Source organism: Dendrobates tinctorius, unplaced genomic scaffold, assembly GCF_039654945.1.
Source record: "Dendrobates tinctorius isolate UK_male_01 unplaced genomic scaffold, ASM3965494v1 ptg000016l, whole genome shotgun sequence".
NCBI lineage: Eukaryota > Metazoa > Chordata > Amphibia > Anura > Dendrobatidae > Dendrobates > Dendrobates tinctorius.
Window position 1 is genome coordinate 81,377,301 of NW_027361684.1, and position 21,711 is coordinate 81,399,011.

General features: G+C 42.1%; 1 protein-coding gene across 3 annotated transcripts in view; it reads right to left on the reverse strand.

The window, feature by feature from the left end:
* The window catches only part of MID1 (midline 1), a 408,210-nt gene that overhangs the window by 68,377 nt on the left and 318,122 nt on the right, over positions 1–21,711 (reverse strand). For all 3 annotated transcript variants that reach the window (XM_073566001.1, XM_073565999.1, XM_073566000.1), the window contains exons 5-7: positions 18,303–18,451; positions 15,477–15,604; positions 1,575–1,718 (exon numbers count right to left, since the gene is read on the reverse strand). In XM_073566001.1, coding sequence (XP_073422102.1) covers positions 1,575–1,718; positions 15,477–15,604; positions 18,303–18,451 — 421 coding nt within the window. The remainder of the gene's footprint in view (positions 1–1,574; positions 1,719–15,476; positions 15,605–18,302; positions 18,452–21,711) is intronic.

The following is a 21,711-nucleotide window of genomic DNA, read 5'->3' on the forward strand; positions in this document are numbered from 1 at the left end:
CCAGTGAATTGTGGATGTGACTGGCTCCGTTGCACCTTTGTGTGCTTGTCTGCATAGCGGATGGCTGCAGGATCTGCCTATTTACATGCATTGAACCAGACTAACCCATGCTGCAATTTCAATTAAAAAAAAAAACTCGCTGGTGTGCACTTGCACATGGGCTATTATTGGGTAGGTGTGCCGTCCACTATGGACATACACAGCACATTGCCTGAAAATATAACCGTCTGAATAAGGCCATATATACGTCTCAGCACAAGTGTTTAGATAGCTAGCTAAAAGTGGGTGTGGGTACAAGTACTATGTGAGACCATTAAAGGGAACCTGTCAACTGGTTAGGCGATTTGAGATTCGGCCACCACCTTTCAGGGCAGATATACAGCATTATATCTATCTAACTGGTCCAAGGGGTGTTGCTTTTCTTGCGATGCCGGACCAAGAAGAGCGACACCCATAGGACCGGACAGCCCCGCAGGTGAGTATAATAAAAGTTATTTTTCTGCTCTTCCAGGTTGGGTTGGGTGCTTATCTACAGCATTATAGAAATTATAGAATGCTGTAAGTAAGCCCTGAAAGGTCATAGCCGTAACTCCTATCGGCCTAACCTGGTGACAGGTTCCCTTTAAAGGCTTCACCAACTCATACCTTAAAATTCCTTTTTATGGTTTTTAATCACATTCATTCATTGATTTTATTGAAAAATAAAGAGGGTCCATGTCGCCAGAAGTACAAGCATGGCACAACGTACTGGGCACTACAACGTACTGGGCACTACAACGTACGACCACCTGACCAAAAATACAAGCTTTCAATTCAATAGCAAAAACTTTTCATCATATTTTCTAATCATGGCTGATGAACTTGACATTGACAAGTAGTGAGCAATCCATGGATTCCTGTAACATATTAGACACTAAAAATGTGAAATTCTGAATCTTTTACTTCCTTCAAACCACGTTCTCTAATCAATCTATCCCGCATTTTGTTTCATTGTGTTGAAAAAAAATTGTAAAAAAGAATTACCGTACTTCTTCAAATTAACTAGAGAGTTATATTAAAATCCTCTTACAAAGGCAGATTTTCCATCTATTTGTTTAAACCTCTATATAGGAAAAAGTCAACTTTCATATAACTAGCCTTCCATCTTGTTAATTATCTTACACACACAGCAGTAATTAAAGTGGAGGGTGACGGCTTCCTACTGTGCCATCTTCAAAGCCTAGCAATTAGCACATCCCAACATGGAAATCCTATTAACACATCCACTGACTATACAGATTTTGTCTACACCAATTACACTTATCGCTCAATAATTAAGCAATTAGACATTGGCTTGGGCTTAAAATAGCAAAAATTAAGAAAACATAAATATATAAGTACAACCACAAGTAAAGCCCAGAGCAAGATTCAACATATATGATTTTCCTACAGTCTTGACACAACCCTGCTAATTTTCTTTATTACCGTAACCAAACAGTTCAATTTGTCATTATGCAAACCTCAATAAAGTAGTGCTGGATTCGTCTTGCATAATAATTTCAGTCCAGTTGTACCGATACAGCAAATGTACTTACTGACTAAGTTGGATTGTCCAGTGAAGATCGTATACTGAAGCTCATAGGAAACGACACTGAACTCGTCATCAGATGTCCAGTGAACAGTAATTGTGTCATAAGATGCCGTACAGAGTTCTTCTCTAATCACTGGAGGATTAGGAGCTGTCAGAAGCAATAATACATTCAGTTATGAAAAAAAAAATCTGGGGAATTTCAGCTACACTTCGTTTTTTTTAATTAAGATTAACAATTCCTGTACCCAGGTATTAACAGGGTTCCTAACACTAACATAGCTTTTGTCCGGTTGGAGTAGCATGCTAAACAGTCTCTAACCCCTTTCCTATGTAGCCCATTTTACATTTTTCAATTTTTAACCCTACCTTTCAAAAGCTATAAGAGCTTTTTAACAAGGGCAATTTTCATCCATAGTTTTTCAGGTTTTGTTCTTTTTATGGTTGACTATGCAAACAGAGTGATTCCAATTGTGTGTACTTTTGCATCCCTTAAAAGGTGTTGTCCACTTCCAGGACTGTGGGCCAAAAACTGAATAAAATGTGTAAGATACACTCAGCAGAAACTCACCCTCCCTGAGTCCAGCACCGGCTCACTGATGCTGCTCTGGCCCCAGTAATTGGACTGCAGCAGTGACATAAGACCAACAGGTTGAGGACCTGCGATGCTGAGCTCAGTGACTGATGCAAACTGTTGACGTGACATGACTGCTGTCGTCTACAGACCTGGACAAGAGCAGTGGCGGGGTGCTAGCGCTACACCCAGGTAGGATGAGTACCTGCTGAATTTGTTATTTTATGTATTTTACACACTTTGAGGCCACTTTCAAGAAAGTGGACAACTTTTTTTTTTTAGTATTTTTACTGCTTCTTTTAATACTTTTGTATGGCAGCTTGTCATCATTATCATAATAAGCATTGCCTCTGGCAGTGCCTTATAGAAGTACCACAATGGCACATTTGTAGACCTTCATCAGGCCCCTGATTGCCATGTCAAACCATAATAGAGGACCAAGTACCTCCCTTTGTCTAGCCATTTGAGTCCCTAGCTATCATGACAACCAATCTTTAGCCTCCAATCACATAACAAGGGTTGATATGAAGACACAGGAATCCCCTCCCTTTGTCCATCAGTTTATATAGACATGGCCGAAAGTGTTGACACTTGACACCCTTGAAATTTGTTCCAGAAAATGAACTATTTCTCCAAGAAAATTATTGGAATTGCACGTTTTATTATACATCTTTATTTCATTTGTGTGTATTGCAACAACATAAAAAAAGGGAAAAAAGCAAATTTTACATTATTTCACACAAACCACCAAAATAGGCTGGATAAAATTATTTACACCTTTCCAAAATTGTGGGTAAACAACTTTGTTTCAAGCATGTGATGCTCATTCAAACTCACGTGTGGCAATAACAGGTGTGGGCAATAAGAAAATCACAGGAAAAAAAAAAATGGAGATTCCAGCTTCTGGTGTTAAGAATAAAAAGTTTTAGGCATTTATTCAGATCCCATAGGTGGCACTAGAGTTTTAGTCCTCTTCCTCTCTTAAAAGACAATAGACATTTATTCAAACATTTAAAAATCGATTACAATTATGCAGGGAGCAGTAAACCACATGGCGACGCGTTTCGACCACAATCCAGCATTCTTACTCAAGGCCTGATGGGAAAATTTTCCCGTTAATCTTGTAAACCAATGTGAATGGATCTCACAGAACATTTAAAATATGCAAAAGAATGAAATAAATACAAATAACAAAATAAGATAAAAGAATATACAGCATATACTCGTGTATAAACCAAGTTTTTCAGCACTTTTTTGTGCAGAAAACGCCCCCCTCGGCTTATATATGAGCCATTGTCCCAGAACACAGCAGGGGAGGCAGAGTGGGGGAGCAGCGGGTCACAGGAGGCAGGAGCCAGCTGCTGTGCTCAACTCCTGTGCTAAAGAGAAAGGAATATTCACTGCACTGGCAATGAATATGCATTTCTCTTATAGCACACACAGTGTCAGCCACAGCCGCCAGCTTCCAGCAGCGGCCAGGCTAGCACTGGTGCCTGCTTATTAAGGTAAAGAATATTCACCTCTCTCCACTCCCATAGGCATGAAGAGAGAGGTGAATATTCATTACTGTAATGAGCAGGGAGACATGATTGCTTGGCCGCAGGAGCTGCTGACACCAGAACAAGATACTGCGAGGGCGCGAAAGGAAGGTAAGTAGGATGTGTTTTTTATGCTTTTCTCATGGGGGGGGGGGCTATACATACAAGGATAGGGATGAGGAATCATGCATACAAGGATAGGAATGAGAAGCCATGCATACCAGGACAGGGATGAGGAGCCATGCATGCAAGGATATGGATAAGGAGCCATGCATACAAGGATAGGGATGAGGAGTCATGCAGACCAGGATAGGGATGAGGAACCATGCATATCAGGACAGGGATGAGGAACCATACATAAAAGGATACAGATGAGGAGTCATGCATACAAGGATAGGGATAACGAGCCATGCAGACCAGGATAGGGATGAGGGGACAATGCACACCCGACTTATAGTCACTCGAGTCAATAAACTTACCCAGTTTTTTGGCAAAATTAGGTGCCTCGGCTTATACTCGGGTCGAATTATACACGAGTACATACGGTACATAAAAAAAAAAAAAAAAAAAACAGAACAGCATTTACAAAGCCTAATAATGGCATATGATATTGCGACGCAAGTTGAAACCCTCTGAAAATCGAATTCCCAAACGGAATAACCAAAAGGCTTTCTTGATTAGAAGTAACCTTCTCATGTCTCCACCCTGTGGTGGTTCCCTCACCCTTTCGATGCTAAAAACCTGAATGTTGGATAATTGTCTTTGATGACAGGTAATAAAGTGCTTTGTGGCAGAGGAAATGTGTCCGTTGGCAAGATTATTTCCATTAGAAATATCGTTTAGATGTTCATTGATTCTGATTTTGATTTTACAAGTGCATCCTAGGTAGAGCAACTGGCAAAGTGCACAACGAATACAATGAATTACAATTATTATATTGTTTATTCTGATGTGTTTGGGTGTTATTATTGTTTGAAAAAGCAATACATGAACTGGCATATTCACACGTTTTACAACGTGCAGCCCACATCTGTGAAAAACCCTTGTAGTTAAGCCATTAAGTACTTCATGACAATATGTTTAATAGTGGTATAAATTGTGAGCTATATTGAATGGACAAAACTGATCTGGGTGATTTATTGGCAATATTAGTGGTGGTTTTCCTATGATTATATTCAATCAAGTAGATTCTATAATTGGCACCACCAATATTGTGCAAACAACTCAACGTCCATCTATATTAACCTGGATTCCACAGTCTACATTTCATGTTCACAAATCAGATAGTCACTGCAGTTTTGAAACACCCCGATTTGTTGATGTGCTTGGGTTGGCTGCTAGTGGGGTGGAGAATAGTATTTCCCGCAGTGGGTCTTCTATACATAGATGAAGAGACAATGTCCAGATAGGTCAGTAAACGGCATATCCAAAAAAGTAATGGTGGTAGAATAAAAAAAAAAAAAAAAAAAAAAATGGGCAAATTTGAAACTGTAACCATTGGTATTAATGTAATCAATAAAATGGTAAATATCTTAACGTCACCACACCAAATGAGAACATCAATAAATCTACCAAACCAATGGATGCGTTCAAATAATGGATTCCGTGGTGTGTATGAAATTGTTCTTCCCAAACTACTTAAATCTGGCTGCAACACTGTTGCAACATAAGCTCTGTCTTTGGGCAAAGTACCTACTGTAGTTTCTTTAGCTCTAACAGACCCAGTATCACATGGCTTAACTACAAGGGTTTTTATAGATGTGGAGTTGCACGTTGTAAAATGTGACACTTTTTCAAATAATAATAACACTCAAACATATCAAATTAAAGAATATATTAATTATAATTCTAAAAACGTAGTTTATTGTATTCGCTGTGCACTTTACCTGTTGCTGTACGTAGGATGCAGTAGTCATAAAATGAAAATCAGAATCAATGAACATCTAAATGAGATTTCTAATGCAAATAATCTTGCCAACAGAAATATTTCCTTTGCCGCTAATCACTTTATTACCTGTCATCAAAGACAATTATCCTCCATTGAGGTTTTTGGCATTGAAAGGGTGAGGGGACCGCCACGGGGTGGAGACATGAGACGGTTACTTCTAACCAGGGGAGCCTTCTGGATAATCAATTTGGGAACTATCTTTCCTGAGGGTTTAAACTTGCGTTGCGATATCATGTGCCATTACTAGGTTTTGTAAATTCTGCCCTTTTTTATGTACATTCTTTTGTCTTATTTTGTTATTTGTCTTTTTGTAATCTTTGCATATTTCTTGTGATTTTTATCCTATGGTATCGATCCATTTACATTGATTAAAGGATTGAGGAGAAAATTTTCCCATCAGGCCTTGAGGAAGAACGCCGGATTGCGTTCAAAACGCGTCGCCATGTGGTTTCCTGCTCCCTGTATGATTGTCATGGATATTTAAATGTTTGAATAAATACCCAAAATGTTTTACTATTAACACAAGAAACTGGAATCTCATTTTTTTCCTGTTGTCTCAAAGCTTGTCAGAGCGTTATTCCGTGCACGATGTACTACAAGATACGGTGAGCTGGTAACTTTTCCTAATATAAAAATCACACCTGAAACCAGATAAAAAGGGGAGAAGTGGACTTAATGTTTGCATTGTGTGTTTGTGTGTGCCACACGAAGCATGGAGGACAAAGTGGAGAAGAGAACTGTCTGAGGACTTGAGAACCAAAATTGTTCAATTTTGGTTCTTAAGTCAATCTCCAGAGATCTTAATATTCCTTAGTACATGGTGTGCAACATAATCAAGAATTTTACAAACCATGGCACTGTAGCTAATTTCCCTGGATGTGGATAGCAGACAAAAATTGATCAAAGGTTGCAACGCAAGATAGTGGATAAGCAGCCCCAATCAACTTCCAAAGAAATGTAAGCTGTCCTGCAAGCTCAGGGTTAATCAGTGTTAGGCTGGTTTCACATTTGCGTTTTTTAGCGCTGGAAAAAAACGCATATGTGCGCATGCGTTTTTTCCCCTATATTTAACATGGGTGCGCATACCTGCGCGCTTGTAAGCGCATGTATGCGATTTTCATGCGCTGCGTTTTTTTGGGGTGTGCGTTTGGATTTTCCAGACGCAGCATGTTGCATTTTTTGGCCCTGCAAAAAAGCGCATGCGCACATATGCGCACGTTTTGCGCTAAAAATGGCCATTATAGCCTATGGATGCGCATATGTGCGCACTGGCATGCTCATGTATGCGTTTTTTTGCATATGCGTTTTTTTTTTTAACCATGGAATTTAGGGGTTTGGGTTAGAGTTAGGGTTAGTTAAGGGGGTTTAGGGTTAGGGTTAGGGTCAGGGTTAGGGTTGGGGTTTGGGTCAGGGTTAAGTATGGTTTGGTTAAGGGTTAGGGTCAGGGTTAGGGTCAGGGTTAGGGTCAGGATTAGGGTTAAGTATGGTTTGGTTAAGGGTTAGGGTCAGGGTTAGGGTTAAGTATGGTTTGGTTAAGGGTTAGGGTCAGGGTTAGGGTTAAGTATGGTTTTGTTAAGGGTTAGGGTCAGGGTTAGGGTCAGGATTAGGGTTAAGTATGGTTTGGTTAAGGGTTAGGGTCAGGGTTAGGGTCAGGGTTAGGGTCAGGGTTAGGGTCAGGGTTAGGGTCAGGGTTAGGGTCAGGGTTAGGGTCAGGGTTAGGGTCAGGGTTAGGGTCAGGGTTAGGGTCAAGTATGGTTTTGTTAAGGGTTAGGGTCAGGGTTAGGATTAGGGTTAAGTATGGTTTGGTTAAGGGTTAGGGTTAGGGTCAGGGTTAGGGTTAGGGTCAGGGTTAGGGTTAAGTATGGTTTTGTTAAGGGTTAGGGTCAGGGTTAGGGTTAGGGTTAGTTAGGGTTTAGGGTTTGGGTTAGGGTTAAGTATGATTTGGTTAAGGGTTAGGGTCAGGGTTAGGGTTAGTAAAGTCATGGTTTGGGTTAGTGTGAGGGGCCACCCTTATGTTGGAAAAAAACGCAAACGCGGTAAAAACGCACTAAAAACGCATACAAACGCATAAAAACGCTGCGTTTTTTTCATGCATGCTCATAAAAATGCTTGAAAAAAACGCAGCAGTTGTATGCTTTTGTATGCGTTTTTTCAATGCGTTTTTTTGCGGGAAAAACGCGCTGCAAAAAAAAGCAAGTGTGAAACCAGCCTTAGTGCTAACTATCCATCGACATTTGAAGGAAATGAAACGCTATGGCAGGAGACCCTGGAAGACCCCACTGATGACACAGAGACATAAAAAAGCTAGACTGCAGTTTGTCAAAATCCTTCTGGCAAATCAATTTGTGACAGATGAGACCAAGACAGAGCTTTTTGGTAAAGCACATCATTCCACTGTTTACCGAAAACGGCCTACAAAGAAAAGAACACAGTATCTACAGTCAAATATGGTGCAGGTTCAAAGATGTTCTGGGGTTGTTTTGCTGCCTCTGGCACTGGGTGCCTTGAGTTGAGTGCAAGGCATCATGAAATCTGAGATTACCAAAGGATTTTGGGTTGCAATGTAGTGCCCAGTGTCAGAAAGCTGGGTTTGCTTCCTAGGTCATGGATCTTCCAGAAGGACAATAACCCGAAACATACTTCATGAAGCACCTAGAAATCGATGGAAACAAAGCTCTGGAGAGTTCTGAAGTGGCCAGCATTGGGTCCGGATCTAAATCCCAGCATTCTGTAATGCTGTAGATAAGCCCCCTGATGTAACCTGAAAGATAAGAAAAAGGAGTTAGATTATACTCACCGGGGGGCGGTCCGGTTTTGGTCCGATGGGTGTTGCGGTCCGGCGCCTCCCTTCTTCTAACGGTGATGTCTTCTTCTTTGCTGCCTGTCGTGGCTCCCGCGCAGGCGCACTGCTCTGCCCTGTTGAGGGCAGAGCAGAATACTGCAGTGTGCAGGTGCCGGACCTCTCCCGGCGCCTGCGCACTGCAGAAATCTGCTCTGCCCTCAACAGGGCAGAGCAGTACACCTGCGCAGGAGCCACAACAGGCAGCAAAGAAGAGGACGTCACCGTTAGAAGATGGGAGGCACCGGACGGGACGGCAACACCCATCAGACCGGACTGAACGCCAGGGTGAGTATAATATAACTCTTTTTTTGTTATCTTTCAGGTCACATTGGGGGCTTATCTACAGCATTACAGAATGCTGTAGATAAGCCCCTGATGTCGGTGCTGGCAGCTGATAGGCGAAAAATAGGGTGACAGATTCCATTTAAAATTGCTGTTTGGAGAAGGCACCCTTCAAATAGGAGTAACCTGGAAAAGTTTGCAAAAGAAAAGTGGTCCAAAATTCCACTTTTGAGATTTTGTGTGAGATTATGTCCAATTTGCCTTTTTTTGTGCTGTTCCAATAAACACAAAGGAAATAAACATGTGTATAAGAAAAAGTGTAAATAAAATAATGTTCTGGGAGAACTACTTCATTTTCTGGAACAATTTCATGAATACTTTCGGCCATGACTGTACATAGAAACTTAGCTAATATCCACTTGCAATTGAAAAAATGAACGATAATAATCATCACAATGGCAATGTCAGCTTAAAGATCTGCTTTAACTCCTAAGAATAAACACTCATGATTATACTTCATGTGTCTAATCCTGCACCGCTGCATCTTTTAAAGGAAATCTGTCACTAAGATCAACCCACACAAACTAACCACATATATATAGGCATGCCAGACTTTGAAATGTTAATGCACTGAAATCTTTATATCTTCTATCTGTTGCTGCCTTCCAGCAGAATTATCTTTTTGAATAATGAGGAGTTAAGTCCTCTGAGCATGACATAGCACTTAATTATCTGCCTCGAGTACTGTATTTTTCGGACCATAAGATGCACTTTTTTCCCCCAAAATTTTGGGGGAAAGTGGGGGGTGCGTCTTATGGTCGCAATATACTCACTTTCTGTGGCTAGTGCGGGTGCGGTGGGGCTCTGTGGTAAGGTGGTGGCGGCGGGCTGTGCTCCGCTGCAGGGGCACTGTGCTCCAGTGCAGAGGCAGCGGCTCCGGCGGCATTTCCTCAAAGACTGGAGACTGCCATGTTGCCGCATGCTCAGGTACAGATCTCGTCCCAGGGGAAGAGTCTTGAGGAGATCATTTGCATATTCCCAGTGCCTTCTGGGATAAGTGAAGAGTCTCCGCGAGCTCAACGATCACTGGGTTTTGGCGGTTGCAGCTCAAAAGAGGAAATCGGAAAACCAGGGGAAGAGTCTTGAGGAGATCATTTGCATATTCCCAGTGCCTTCTGGGATAAGTGAAGAGTCTCCGCGAGCTCAACGATCACTGGGTTTTGGCGGTTGCAGCTCAAAAGAGGAAATCGGAAAACCAGGGGAAGAGTCTTGAGGAGATCATTTGCATATTCCCAGTGCCTTCTGGGATAAGTGAAGAGTCTCCGCGAGCTCAACGATCACTGGGTTTTGGCGGTTGCAGCTCAAAAGAGGAAATCGGAAAACCAGGGGAAGAGTCTTGAGGAGATCATTTGCATATTCCCAGTGCCTTCTGGGATAAGTGAAGAGTCTCCGCGAGCTCAACGATCACTGGGTTTTGGCGGTTGCAGCTCAAAAGAGGAAATCGGAAAACCAGGGGAAGAGTCTTGAGGAGATCATTTGCATATTCCCAGTGCCTTCTGGGATAAGTGAAGAGTCTCCGCAAGCTCAACGATCACTGGGTTTTGGCGGTTGCAGCTCAAAAGAGGAGATCGGAAAAACCGCGCGCCGATCGGCGCGCGAAATTTGGCTCATCTTTCATCGTTTTTAAGAAATCTCAAGATGGAAGAGGCCAGGAGCCATTTGGTGAGCTGCATTTCTTGCTACATGTTCACAGATTTACCAGTGGAAAAGCCAAACTTCACATGCCACAAATGCAAGCTTGTGTCCCTGTTGGAGGAAAAGTTGCAAAATCTCGAAGAGAGGTTAGCTACGTTGAAGATCATTAAGGAAGGTGAAGAGTTCTTGGACAGAGCAGAATTATCTCTTCATGTTACAGAAAGAGAAGAAATTCGAAGTGCACCTGAAGAAACAGAGGAATGGAGACATGTGACCCAGAGAAGCAGGAGGATCAGGAGGCAGTCAGCACCCATACTGCTCAGAAACCAGTACCAGGCTCTCACGCAGGAAAACGATGAAGAAATACATCAGGATAAGACTTTGTGAAAGAACTGGGAGCGCAGGTGGTCTTCTCTTCCATCCTCCCAGTGGATGGCCATGGAACAAGGAGGTGGAATAAGATTCTGCAGGTGAACAACTGGCTACGTCGATGGTGCCGTCAGCAACGATTTGGATTTCTGGATCACGGAGTGAACTACTTATACGATGGACTACTTGTTAGAGATGGGGTGCACCTTACGAAGACTGGAAAGCATGTATTTGGAAGTCGCCTTGCTACACTTGTAAGGAGAGCTTTAAACTAGAACAACATGGGAAGGGAAGCAAAAGACCAGAAAAAGCCATACACCTGACAAATGCTATTGAGAACTCTGCTATTAGAAGTGGAAAGGAAGAACAAAGACAAAAGAATCTAATTAATAAAAATATTGGAGAAAGAGAAACCAATCACAAACTAAAATGTTTCTATACTAATGCACAAAGCATGGGCAACAAACAAGGAGAATTGGAACTACTAACACAGGAACAGAAATATGATGTAATTGGAATCACTGAAACTTGGTGGGACAATACACATGATTGGAATACAAGACTAGAAGGATACAACTTATTTGCAAGAAACAGACTTGATAAACAAGGAGGGGGTGTCGCATTGTATGTTCGAAACGCGTATATCTGCACAGAGATTGAAGCTTCAGAGACTGGGAGTTCTGTGGAAACTGTTTGGGTAAGAATACAAGGACAGAACAATGGAAAGGACACCATTGTAGGCATTTACTACAGGCCGCCTGTGCAAGCCGAATATATAGATGAACTCTTTATGCATCAGATGGCCAAGTTCTCCAAAAAATATGACATAGTTGTCATGGGAGATTTCAACTATCCAGACATTTGTTGGGAATCTCTCTCAGGCAAAACTAACAGGTCAAGGAAATTCTTATCCTCTCTTGCTGACAACTTTATCTTCCAAAAGGTAAGGGAGAAAACAAGGGGAACTGCTACCTTATAAACAGGGAGGAAATGGTTGAGGAGGTAAAAGTGGCTGGGACCCTAGGAGGTAGCGACCATGCTATTTTAGAATTTTGGATTACTAGAGGTGGAAGACCTGTGAAGACTCAGAAGTCAAGGTTAGATTTCAGAAAGGCAGATTTTAAGGGATTCAGAAAGAGAATTGGAGGGATCCAATGGCTGGATATCCTTAAAGACAAAAATGTCCAGGAAGGATGGGAAATCTTGAAAAATGAAATTCTCAAAGCACAGTTGTTAACAATTCCGAAAAGAGGGAAGAATAGGAAGCATTTAAGGAAACCAGGATGGATGAACACAGAACTTAAGCACATGCTAAAAAGGAAGAAAAAAATGTTTATAAAATGGAAAGAGGGAGGCATATCTAAAGAAGAATATAATGCTGTCTGCAGAACCTGCAGGGCACAAATCAGATTAGCTAAAGCTGAAAATGAACTGAGGCTTGCAAGAGATGTCAAAATCAATAATAAAGGATTTTGGGGATATGTCAAAAGTAAAAGAAAAGTCAAAGATGCTATAGGATTTTTACAGGATGAAAATGATGAAATGGTAAGACAGGATGTTGAGAAGGCTGAACTTTTAAATTCCTATTTTGCATCTGTTTTCTCTCAGAAAGGAAATGCAACATCAACTGTTATTCACTGTCCTATTAAGGGAATAGAAGAATCCAGGATATCTATAAACAGAAAGATAGTGAGGAAACACTTAGCTAACCTAAATGAATTCAAGTCTCCAGGTCCAGATGAATTACACCCCAGAGTACTGAAGGAGATAGCAGAAGAAATTTTTGAACCCCTCTCCATAATCTTTGAAAATTCTTGGAGAACAGGAGAAGTGCCAGAAGACTGGAGAAGAGCAAATGTTGTTCCTATCTTCAAAAAGGGGAAGAAGGTGGACCCAGGCAACTATAGGCCGGTGAGTCTGACTTCTATACCAGGAAAGATCTTTGAACAAATTATTAAACAACATGTATGTCAATACCTGGATAAGAATGAAGTGATTAAACAGAGTCAGCATGGGTTTCTAACTAATAAGTCATGTCAGACTAACTTAATTTCCTTCTATGACGGTATCACTGATTGGGTGGATCAAGGAAATGCTGTAGATATAGTATATCTTGACTTCAGCAAAGCATTTGACAAAGTCTCTCATACAATCCTTATTGAAAAACTGACTAAGTATGGAATGGACAAGGCAACTGTTAGGTGGATTCATAACTGGCTTAGTGATCGGACCCAAAGAGTGGTCGTAAATGGCTGCACATCCAGTTGGAAGAATGTCTCAAGTGGGGTACCACAGGGCTCTGTCCTGGGCCCTGTATTGTTCAACATCTTTATCAACGATTTAGATGAAGGAATTGAGGGTAAACTGATTAAATTTGCTGATGACACAAAGCTAGGAGGGATAGCTAATACTAGAGAAGAGAGAGAGAGGATTCAAAAAGATTTAAATAAACTGGAGAAGTGGGCAGCAACTAACAGAAAGGTTTTTAACAGGGAGAAATGCAAAGTACTACATCTGGGCAATAAAAATGAAAAAAGTATATATAGAATGGGAGGAAAAGGGCTAAGTGACAGCACATGTGAAAAAGACTTGGGTATACTAATAGATCACAGACTGAATATGAGTCAACAGTGTGATGCAGCAGCAAAAAAGGCAAATGCAATTCTAGGATGTATTAACAGAAGCATACAGTCTAGATCACGTGAAGTCATTATTTCCCTCTACTCCTCTTTGGTCAGACCTCATCTGGAATATTGTGTCCAGTTTTGGGCACCACATTTTAAAAAAGACATCAACAAACTGGAGCAAGTTCAGAAAAGAGCGACCAGAATGGTGACCGGTCTGCAAACCCTGTCTTATGAGGAAAGGTTGCAGGATTTGGGAATGTTTAGTTTGCAAAAGAGAAGACTGAGAGGAGACTTAATAGCTGTCTACAAATATCTAAAGGGCTGTCACATTGTAGAAGGATCAACTTTATTCTCATTTGCACAAGGAAAGACTAGAAGCAATGGGATGAAACTGAATGGGAAGAGACACAGATTAGATATTAGAAAAAACTTTTTGACAGTTAGAGTGATCAATGAGTGGAACAGGCTGCCACAAGAAGTGGTGAGTTCTCCTTCAATGGAAGTCTTCAAACAGAGGCTGGACAGACATCTGACTGGGATGATTTAGCGAATCCTGCTTTGAGCAGGGGGTTGGACCAGATGGCCCAGGAGGTCCCTTCCAACTCTACGATTCTATGATTCTATCTCAGGAGACGAGATTCAAATCTCGGCAACGAGATCTCAGGACGAGATCTGAACCGGAGCATGCACCGTCCCCGGACCGGCGTCCATCTTCCCGGCGTCCATTTTCCCGGAGCCACGGCAACATGGCAGCCTCCGGTCTTTGAGGAAATGCTGCCGGAGCCACTGCCTCTGCACCGGAGCACAGCGGCCCTGCACCGCAGCACAGCACCCCATCCCCAGCACAGTACCACAGCACAGTACCCCAGGACCGCAGCACAGTACCCCAGCACTGCAGCACCCCAGCACAGCACCCCTTCCCCAGCACAGTACCACAGCACCCCTTCCCCAGCACAGTACCCCAGCACTGCAGCACAGCACCGCTTCCCCAGCACAGCAGCATAGAGTCCCAGTACAGCGTCCCAGCACAGCCCCCCTTCCCCAGCACAGTACCACAGCACAGCACCGCAGCGCTCCAGCACAGTACCCCAGGACCGCAGCACAGTATCGCAGCGCCCCAGCACAGCAACCCTTCCCCAGCACAGTACCACAGCACCCCTTCCCCAGCACAGTACCACAGCACCCCTTCCCCAGCACAGTACCACAGCACTTCAGCACAGCACCGCTTCCCAAGCACAGCAGCATAGAGTCCCAGTACAGTATCCCAGCACTGTGCCCCAGCACAGCCCCCCTTCCCCAGCACCCCTGCCCCAGCACAGCACCCCTGCCCCAGCACAGAGCCGCCACCGCACCAGCTTGGGATGGGATTTCCTAGCGGCCACCGCACCAGCCTGGAACACCGAACCACCCCTGTGACCACTCCTCCACCTGTGCCAGATCCCTTCCCTGGTAAGCTGAATTCGGACTGTAAGACGGACCCCCATTTGACACATTATTTTTTTCCCTATTTTCCTTCTAAAAATTTGGGGTGCATCTTATGGTCCGGTGCTTCCTATAGTCCGAAAAATACGGTAAGTTGTTTTCTATCCCAGGACCAGTCTTTTTAGCTTGATTAATAGTGGACTATCAATCAACCTAAAGAAGGAGGTGCTAGACAGGGAAACAACCTTGGGAGGTAGGAGATTGTTAAGTGCTCTGTCATGCCAAGAGCACTTAATACTTTATTTTCATATGAATTAAAACTCTGATTTGTCAGGACTGCAGCAACAGATACAGGATATAAAACTGTTAATGAATTTACATTTCAAAGTCTTGAAAACAATTTTGGGGAGGAGTTGATTTTACTGACAAATTGAACTTAGGAGAATAATACTGTATGGCAAGAACAAACAAAAGGTAGAAGAGTGGCTATGCTTCAGAAGAAAAAAAAAAAGGTGTATTTTTTAATGTGACTTAGCACTTTAAATTTCTTTTCTATAAGTACAGTAGATTTAAAAAAAAAAAAAAAAAAAAAATACTTTAGTTTGAGCTTACCTGTGAGATAATCAAGACATTCTAACAGTTTCTTCTCTCTGGAAAAATCCAATGCGAATGTGTCAAATGTGTCATTCAGATTAATCTCGGGAATCAGCACTTGAGAGGACGCAGTGGCCATGGAAACTCTAAAAACACAAAAACAAAAGTTTTAACAGAGGCACAACAAGTAGTTATCCCACGATACAGCATGAGTGGTTTTTCCACGGATACAGAAAATATTTGAGAATGTCAAAAAGGATCAGGACACGAGTAAAGTGGAAGCAAAGATGAACCACATCAGAAATAAGTGCATTTATGGGCTCTCTGAACATGGTGGACACATTGGGATGTGACCTGGCCACAGAAGTGGAAATATCAGATATCACAAAAGGATTTCACATAACGGACCTTACGTGTAAAAACTATGCAGTGTTGCTGTTAACAATTAATCACATTTCGGCTTCTTTTTCTCACCAAAAAAACAGATTAAAAATTGTAAGCACACAGATTGGTTGACATTGGCTCCATCAATACTCAGCAGCTGCATCAGTTTTTTATGAAAGATTATTGTGCTAAATGGGTTGTCCGTCCTGGTGACATATCCTTAGGAAAGGTCGTCCATATCCAAGTGGTGGGCCACTGACACCGGCACCCCCACAAATGAGCCATTTTCAGCTCCAGTGCTGGCGGGATGGAAACAGCGCACTGTTCAGCAAATACCAGCTCTGTTCGTGTTGTAGTTGCTGATGCCGAAAACGGACTCTCAGCTCCTATTTAGCTCTATTTCACTGTTCTCTGGTTGCATCTAGTCAGCTTTAGGGCTGAAATCAGCAGATCTGATATTGATCATCTATCTGAAAGTCCGATCATCAATATCATTAGGCCGGACAGACAGTTTATGTTCAATAAACTGAATAACAGAAACTCATATAAGGCCAGAAGGCCTTGGTTTTAACAGGTTGTCATTGTTAAGATTTTGCCAAAAAAATGGGATCTTCTTTTAGTACCAGAAACAGCATAAGTTGTGTGGTATTGCAATAAATGGTACTATGATGGTACAAGCAACAACGCATAGACAGCGGAGTGACAGCCCGTAGCCCAAGGAGTGGATGTTTTCACGCTCAGTCTCTGCTCCATTCATTGTTAAGGGGCCTGACAGTGAAACAATTCCATACACAATGAATGGAGCATAGGTCAAGGATTGGCACCCCTGGCTCCATTATAGATGGGACTACAGAGGGGTCCAGAGCACCAATATCAGGATCGCGGGATTTCCCAGCGGTTGCACCGCCAGCGATCACCAAGTTATTCCCTATCCTATGGTTAGGGGGATAACTTGTTATTTTGTGAACAACCCCATATCAATCCCTTTAGTCTCACTAACTGCTGATTTTGGTTTCAACCAGGCAAATTCTTTGGTAAACAGTTATGTCTCCTTTTTTCCATAAACATGCAATAACAATGGCCAATCTTTGAGTAGTTATCTAACATGATTGTCAAACTTACTATTCAGAGGTTTTTTTAAACAAGCAACTAAACTGCCTGTAAGGGTATGTTCCCATGGTCAGTAAATGCTGTGAGTTGGACGTTCCCTACATACGCAGCGCCCAACCCGCAGCGTCCAGATGTTACAGCATAGTGGAGGGGATTTCATGAAATCCCATCTCCACTATGCGTGCAGGGACACCTCCGGCTTCCCTGCGGAGACGCACATGAGGTGCATTTTTACCGACCGCAGCATGTCTATTTATTTTGTGAAGATGCTCAGTCTCCGCAAGATAAATATCACTGTTCAATGTATAGCACGCGGAGATTCTGCACAGTTCAATGAATACATGCGAAATCAACTGCGTTCAAAAGCCGGCAGCGCTTTGGACGGAGCGGACATGTGCTGCGTTCAAAGCGCTGCCGGTTACTGACCGTGGGAACATACCCTAAGAAGCATCAAGTGGTGACAGTGCATGAGGATTGGCACTCGTTACACTTCCTTTTACATTTGGCAGTCATATAAACTCTACATAGACAAGCCATCATTACTATGATGATTCACAATGAATTAATGATCTTTAGATCCACATAAAACCTGTGATTGTTGTCTGCTTCTCCTGTGGCCGTTGTCATGTACAATTCAGCCGATCACCATGTAAAATGAGCTTTTATGTCATCTTCATCTTTGACTAATTTCCCCAGTTTTAGCATCAACAAATTTTACTTTATCCATAACTTCAAATGTATGTCCTCTCTTGCCCACAAATACAAAATTAAAAAAAATGGGCAAGATCAAGCTTCCTGTGATGAAAATCTTCTAAGTCTCCCCTGCTGATATCTTTTTTCTCATCTTGAAAACAGTTGTTTGAAGAGCCAAGTCTGGTGACTTTAAAGGCCAACTTTAAAATTCCTGGGAACGCTTTCTTGATAAATTGTACACATATGCCATAAAACCTTCCAAAATATCTTGGCTTACAAACATGTTACTGCATTAAACAAAATCAGACTGAGTTTCTGCTGTAGACTAGAAAATAATGGTAGCCATGTTGAAGTAGAAGACACAAGATGCATACTGGAAGCAGTACGCCATATATCATCTGCTACCAAAAGTAGCCGTCAACTATAATGCAAACAGACATAATGATATATGTTAAAAAAATGTTTATCTGTGCATATACTATAGTTCAGTATGCTTTCTGCCTTTCTTGGCTTATGCGCCCATGGCAATAATCTGTCATTTCGACACACGAATATGGCTGCCAAACACTGGTGAATTAGAAAAAAAGAATGTTGCCTCAGTTGATTATTTGAAAATAGTTTTTAGATAAAGTAGAAAATCAAACAAAATCACTTTACCTTTCTGTGATGCTTTTTGCGGACTGGAGGAAGCGAGCGTGATCTGCCTCCTTTAGAGACAGCTCTGCTTGGGAAATGAGAGATGTAGAGCGTTCAATGCACTGCTTGCAATTGGCGACTTGCTGGGCCAACTTTCTCAACCGGACCACCTTTGAGGAACAGTCAATGAAAACTAATTAGAATTCTGCAAGTACGAAATAGAATAACTGGTTTGAGAATATAAGTGTTCGATTATAATTTGCAGAGTCTAACACTTTAGTCTCATACACACACAAATTTAGTTTAGGCACAGTTTGTGGTCTCCATTGGCTGATCTGTAGGCAGAGCTTGACCACAGTAGCGGCATGGTCCTCCCTGAGCTGCTACACATCTATCCTAATTTCCCAGATCAGGACCAAGGCCACCCATGCCTGGGTAAGGCAGCCATACCAGATGGGCAGCTGTATGACCTTCATCCAGTCTGCCGACCTTCTCGTCACATAAGAGTTCAAAGGGAATGTCCACTTTTTGGACAACCCCTTGTAAAATAATAACACGTATACTCACCTCCGGTGCTAGCGTTGTTCCAGCGGTGTCGGCACAGGCTCTCCCGGGGATTTGCCATGTCAAGGTATCCCTGAGGCCAACCAGTGCTGCCTTCACTCTCCCAACCTTCACATACATCAGGAGGAAGTTAGAGAGCAGCAGACCTGCCATGCAGCTTTTGAATATTGACTTTGATTCACTGCCAATCGACTCCGACGAGTTCAGTGTCACAATCTGACCTCACACAACACAAAACATTATGATAATCAAAATGGTTTGGGTGGGAATCTGCCTTCTCACAAAAAATAATTGCCCTATCAGAAAAACAATTTACAACTCTTTTCTAACCCAATCTGTGCTTCCCTCCTTTTTCACCATTCTTCTCATTTTTACACTGTACCCAGATGAAACAAAAACTGACCTCTTCTGCTCAAGACTTTCTGGAATGATGACCAGCTCCATTTTACCTCTACCCAAATCATTACTACCTCTACTTTATTCATCATGGTTGAGATGCTCTGTCTTCTCCCCCAAAGGCTACTGAGTCTGACTTCTCCACCCCTCAAAGCTACACATTAATTGCACTAGTTGTATGGCTAATTTTGAGTTTATTGCCATTACTTCCACATCCTGTGAATATATCCAGTATCTAGCTAACTCCGATAGGACAAAAAAGCAAATATCACCTGTTACAAACACAGTGACTTAAAATAGAGAGGCTATGCAGTTGTATTAATGGAATATTCATGGCAAAGCTGATGGCATTTGCTAACAGGGCCTTGTGTTATATGGGTATTCTTTGTAGTACATTTTTTAATGCCTTTTTATGCCCCCACCCTCCTCAGACCTTGTGGGCATTATACAGACAGTATATAGAAATGTTGCTTATTTCAATTCCAATCCGGGGAAACATCAAAAAAAGTTTTTCTATGATTTTCATATTCCTGTGTTGGCGTTGTCCAGGTAGCCTAGCTATTCCCATAAGGTTAAGTGCAGATGACATCTTTTTCAGGCAGATTCAGCCTGGAACCTGCTCGACAAACTGCTAAAAACAAAAACATAAAAAAGAATGAACATATGCATAGCAATATAAAAACGACTTGCTTTGCAAAGGTTTCATCTTTTGTCAATTTTATTACCACTTCAAGCTTCGAAAGCCATTAAGCAGTTAAAAGAAGTGATCGGTCCATTCTTCTGGCAGCTTGTACTTGGCAGCTTGTCCATTCTTCTGGCAGCTTGTAGCCGCCACTATTTTACATATAGCATGTAAAAAAAAAAAACACAATCAAAAAGCAAAAAATTTAAGAAACTGCTGGAGGCAAAAACCACCCCAAATAACGCTAGGAAAGCCAAAGTTTTTGTGAAGCATCTTCCACTTCAACAACAATGCGGCACGCCAGCATCGAAAAGTTGCCGTGTACACATACCTGAGACATACTCGAACTCACAGTGACCCGCAGGCGTGTGCCTAGGATATGAAAACTGAACTGCGATCCCCACTGGAGGGAGCGACGATTGTGATGCAATACACAGTCTACAACACCACAGTATATGTTGGTGCCTTCAGATTCCTACACATGTGGTGGCTTTATTAGTATAAAAAAAATTAACATAAAAAGGCTCAATTTTATGTAATCGGAATGGCTGCAGTAAGAGTGTGATTTACAAATTGCATGCATTAGGTTTTAAAAGCCCAATGTACATGAGGTCATTTGTTTAGATAATCCCTGGGTAAGTAATCACTTGGGGAGACAAGCATATACCGGCCTCACATCACGGCATCGGGCTGTGTGGGAGTCTGTATCCAAGTGACATTTTGGCAGTAATGCTGAAAACATAATTAATAATGCTGCAAAATGGATGACTTTTTCCTGTGAAATTAGAAAATGATGGTAAATAGTCCCAGAGATCCTTTTCATAGCTTAAATGCATTCCTCATGTGTGCAATAATACTTAGACTTTAAGTACTAAGCAGAAAAGATTGTCTATATAATGCCAATCTCATCAGGACCACACGAGCCAAAACAAGCACAGCTGGCCCCGCGCTCTCGCCATCCGCGTCATTTCCTGATAGATGTCTCTTAACATGATAACCACAATTTGTGATAAGTAAAAATTGTTGCAAGCATATAAGGTTGTAGTCATTCAACTACGTTTGGTTTTTCCAAGGTTAAAAAAATCCAAGTTTTTTAATGTAAAATATTCCACAGACCTGATAAATAAAAACTTATTTACTATTTATTTGGAAACTTCACACTAGACCTCAAAGCAGCTTGGTTTGTCTCTCCACTCTTCCTCCAGACTCTGGGACCTTGATTTCCAACGTCTAGTGTGAAGTAATCAGTGATGGTGTGGGGAGCCATGTCATTTGCTGGTGTAGGTCCACTGTGTTTTATCAAGACCAAAGTCAGCACAGCCGTCTACCAGGAAATTTTAGAGCACTTCATGCTTCTCTCTGCAGACAAGCTTTTCGGAGATGGAAATTTCATTCTCCAGCAGCACTTGGCCCCTGTCCACACTGCCAAAAGTACCAATACCTGGTCTAAAAACAACAGTATCACTGTGCTTGATTGGCCAGCAAACTCACCTGACCTTAACCCCACAGAGAATCTATGGGGTATTGTCAAGAGGAAGATCAGAGACACCAGACCCCACAATGCAGACAAGCTGAAGGCTGCTATCAAAGCAACCTGGGCTTCCATAACACCTCAGCAGTGCCACAGGCTGATCGCCTCCAAGCCATGAAGCATTGATGCAGTAATTGATGCCTAAGGAGGCCCGATAAAGTATTGAGTGCATTTACTGAACATACCTTTCAATAAGCCAACTTTACAGATTTTAAAAACATTTTTCAAGCAGGTGTTATAAATTATTCTAATTTACC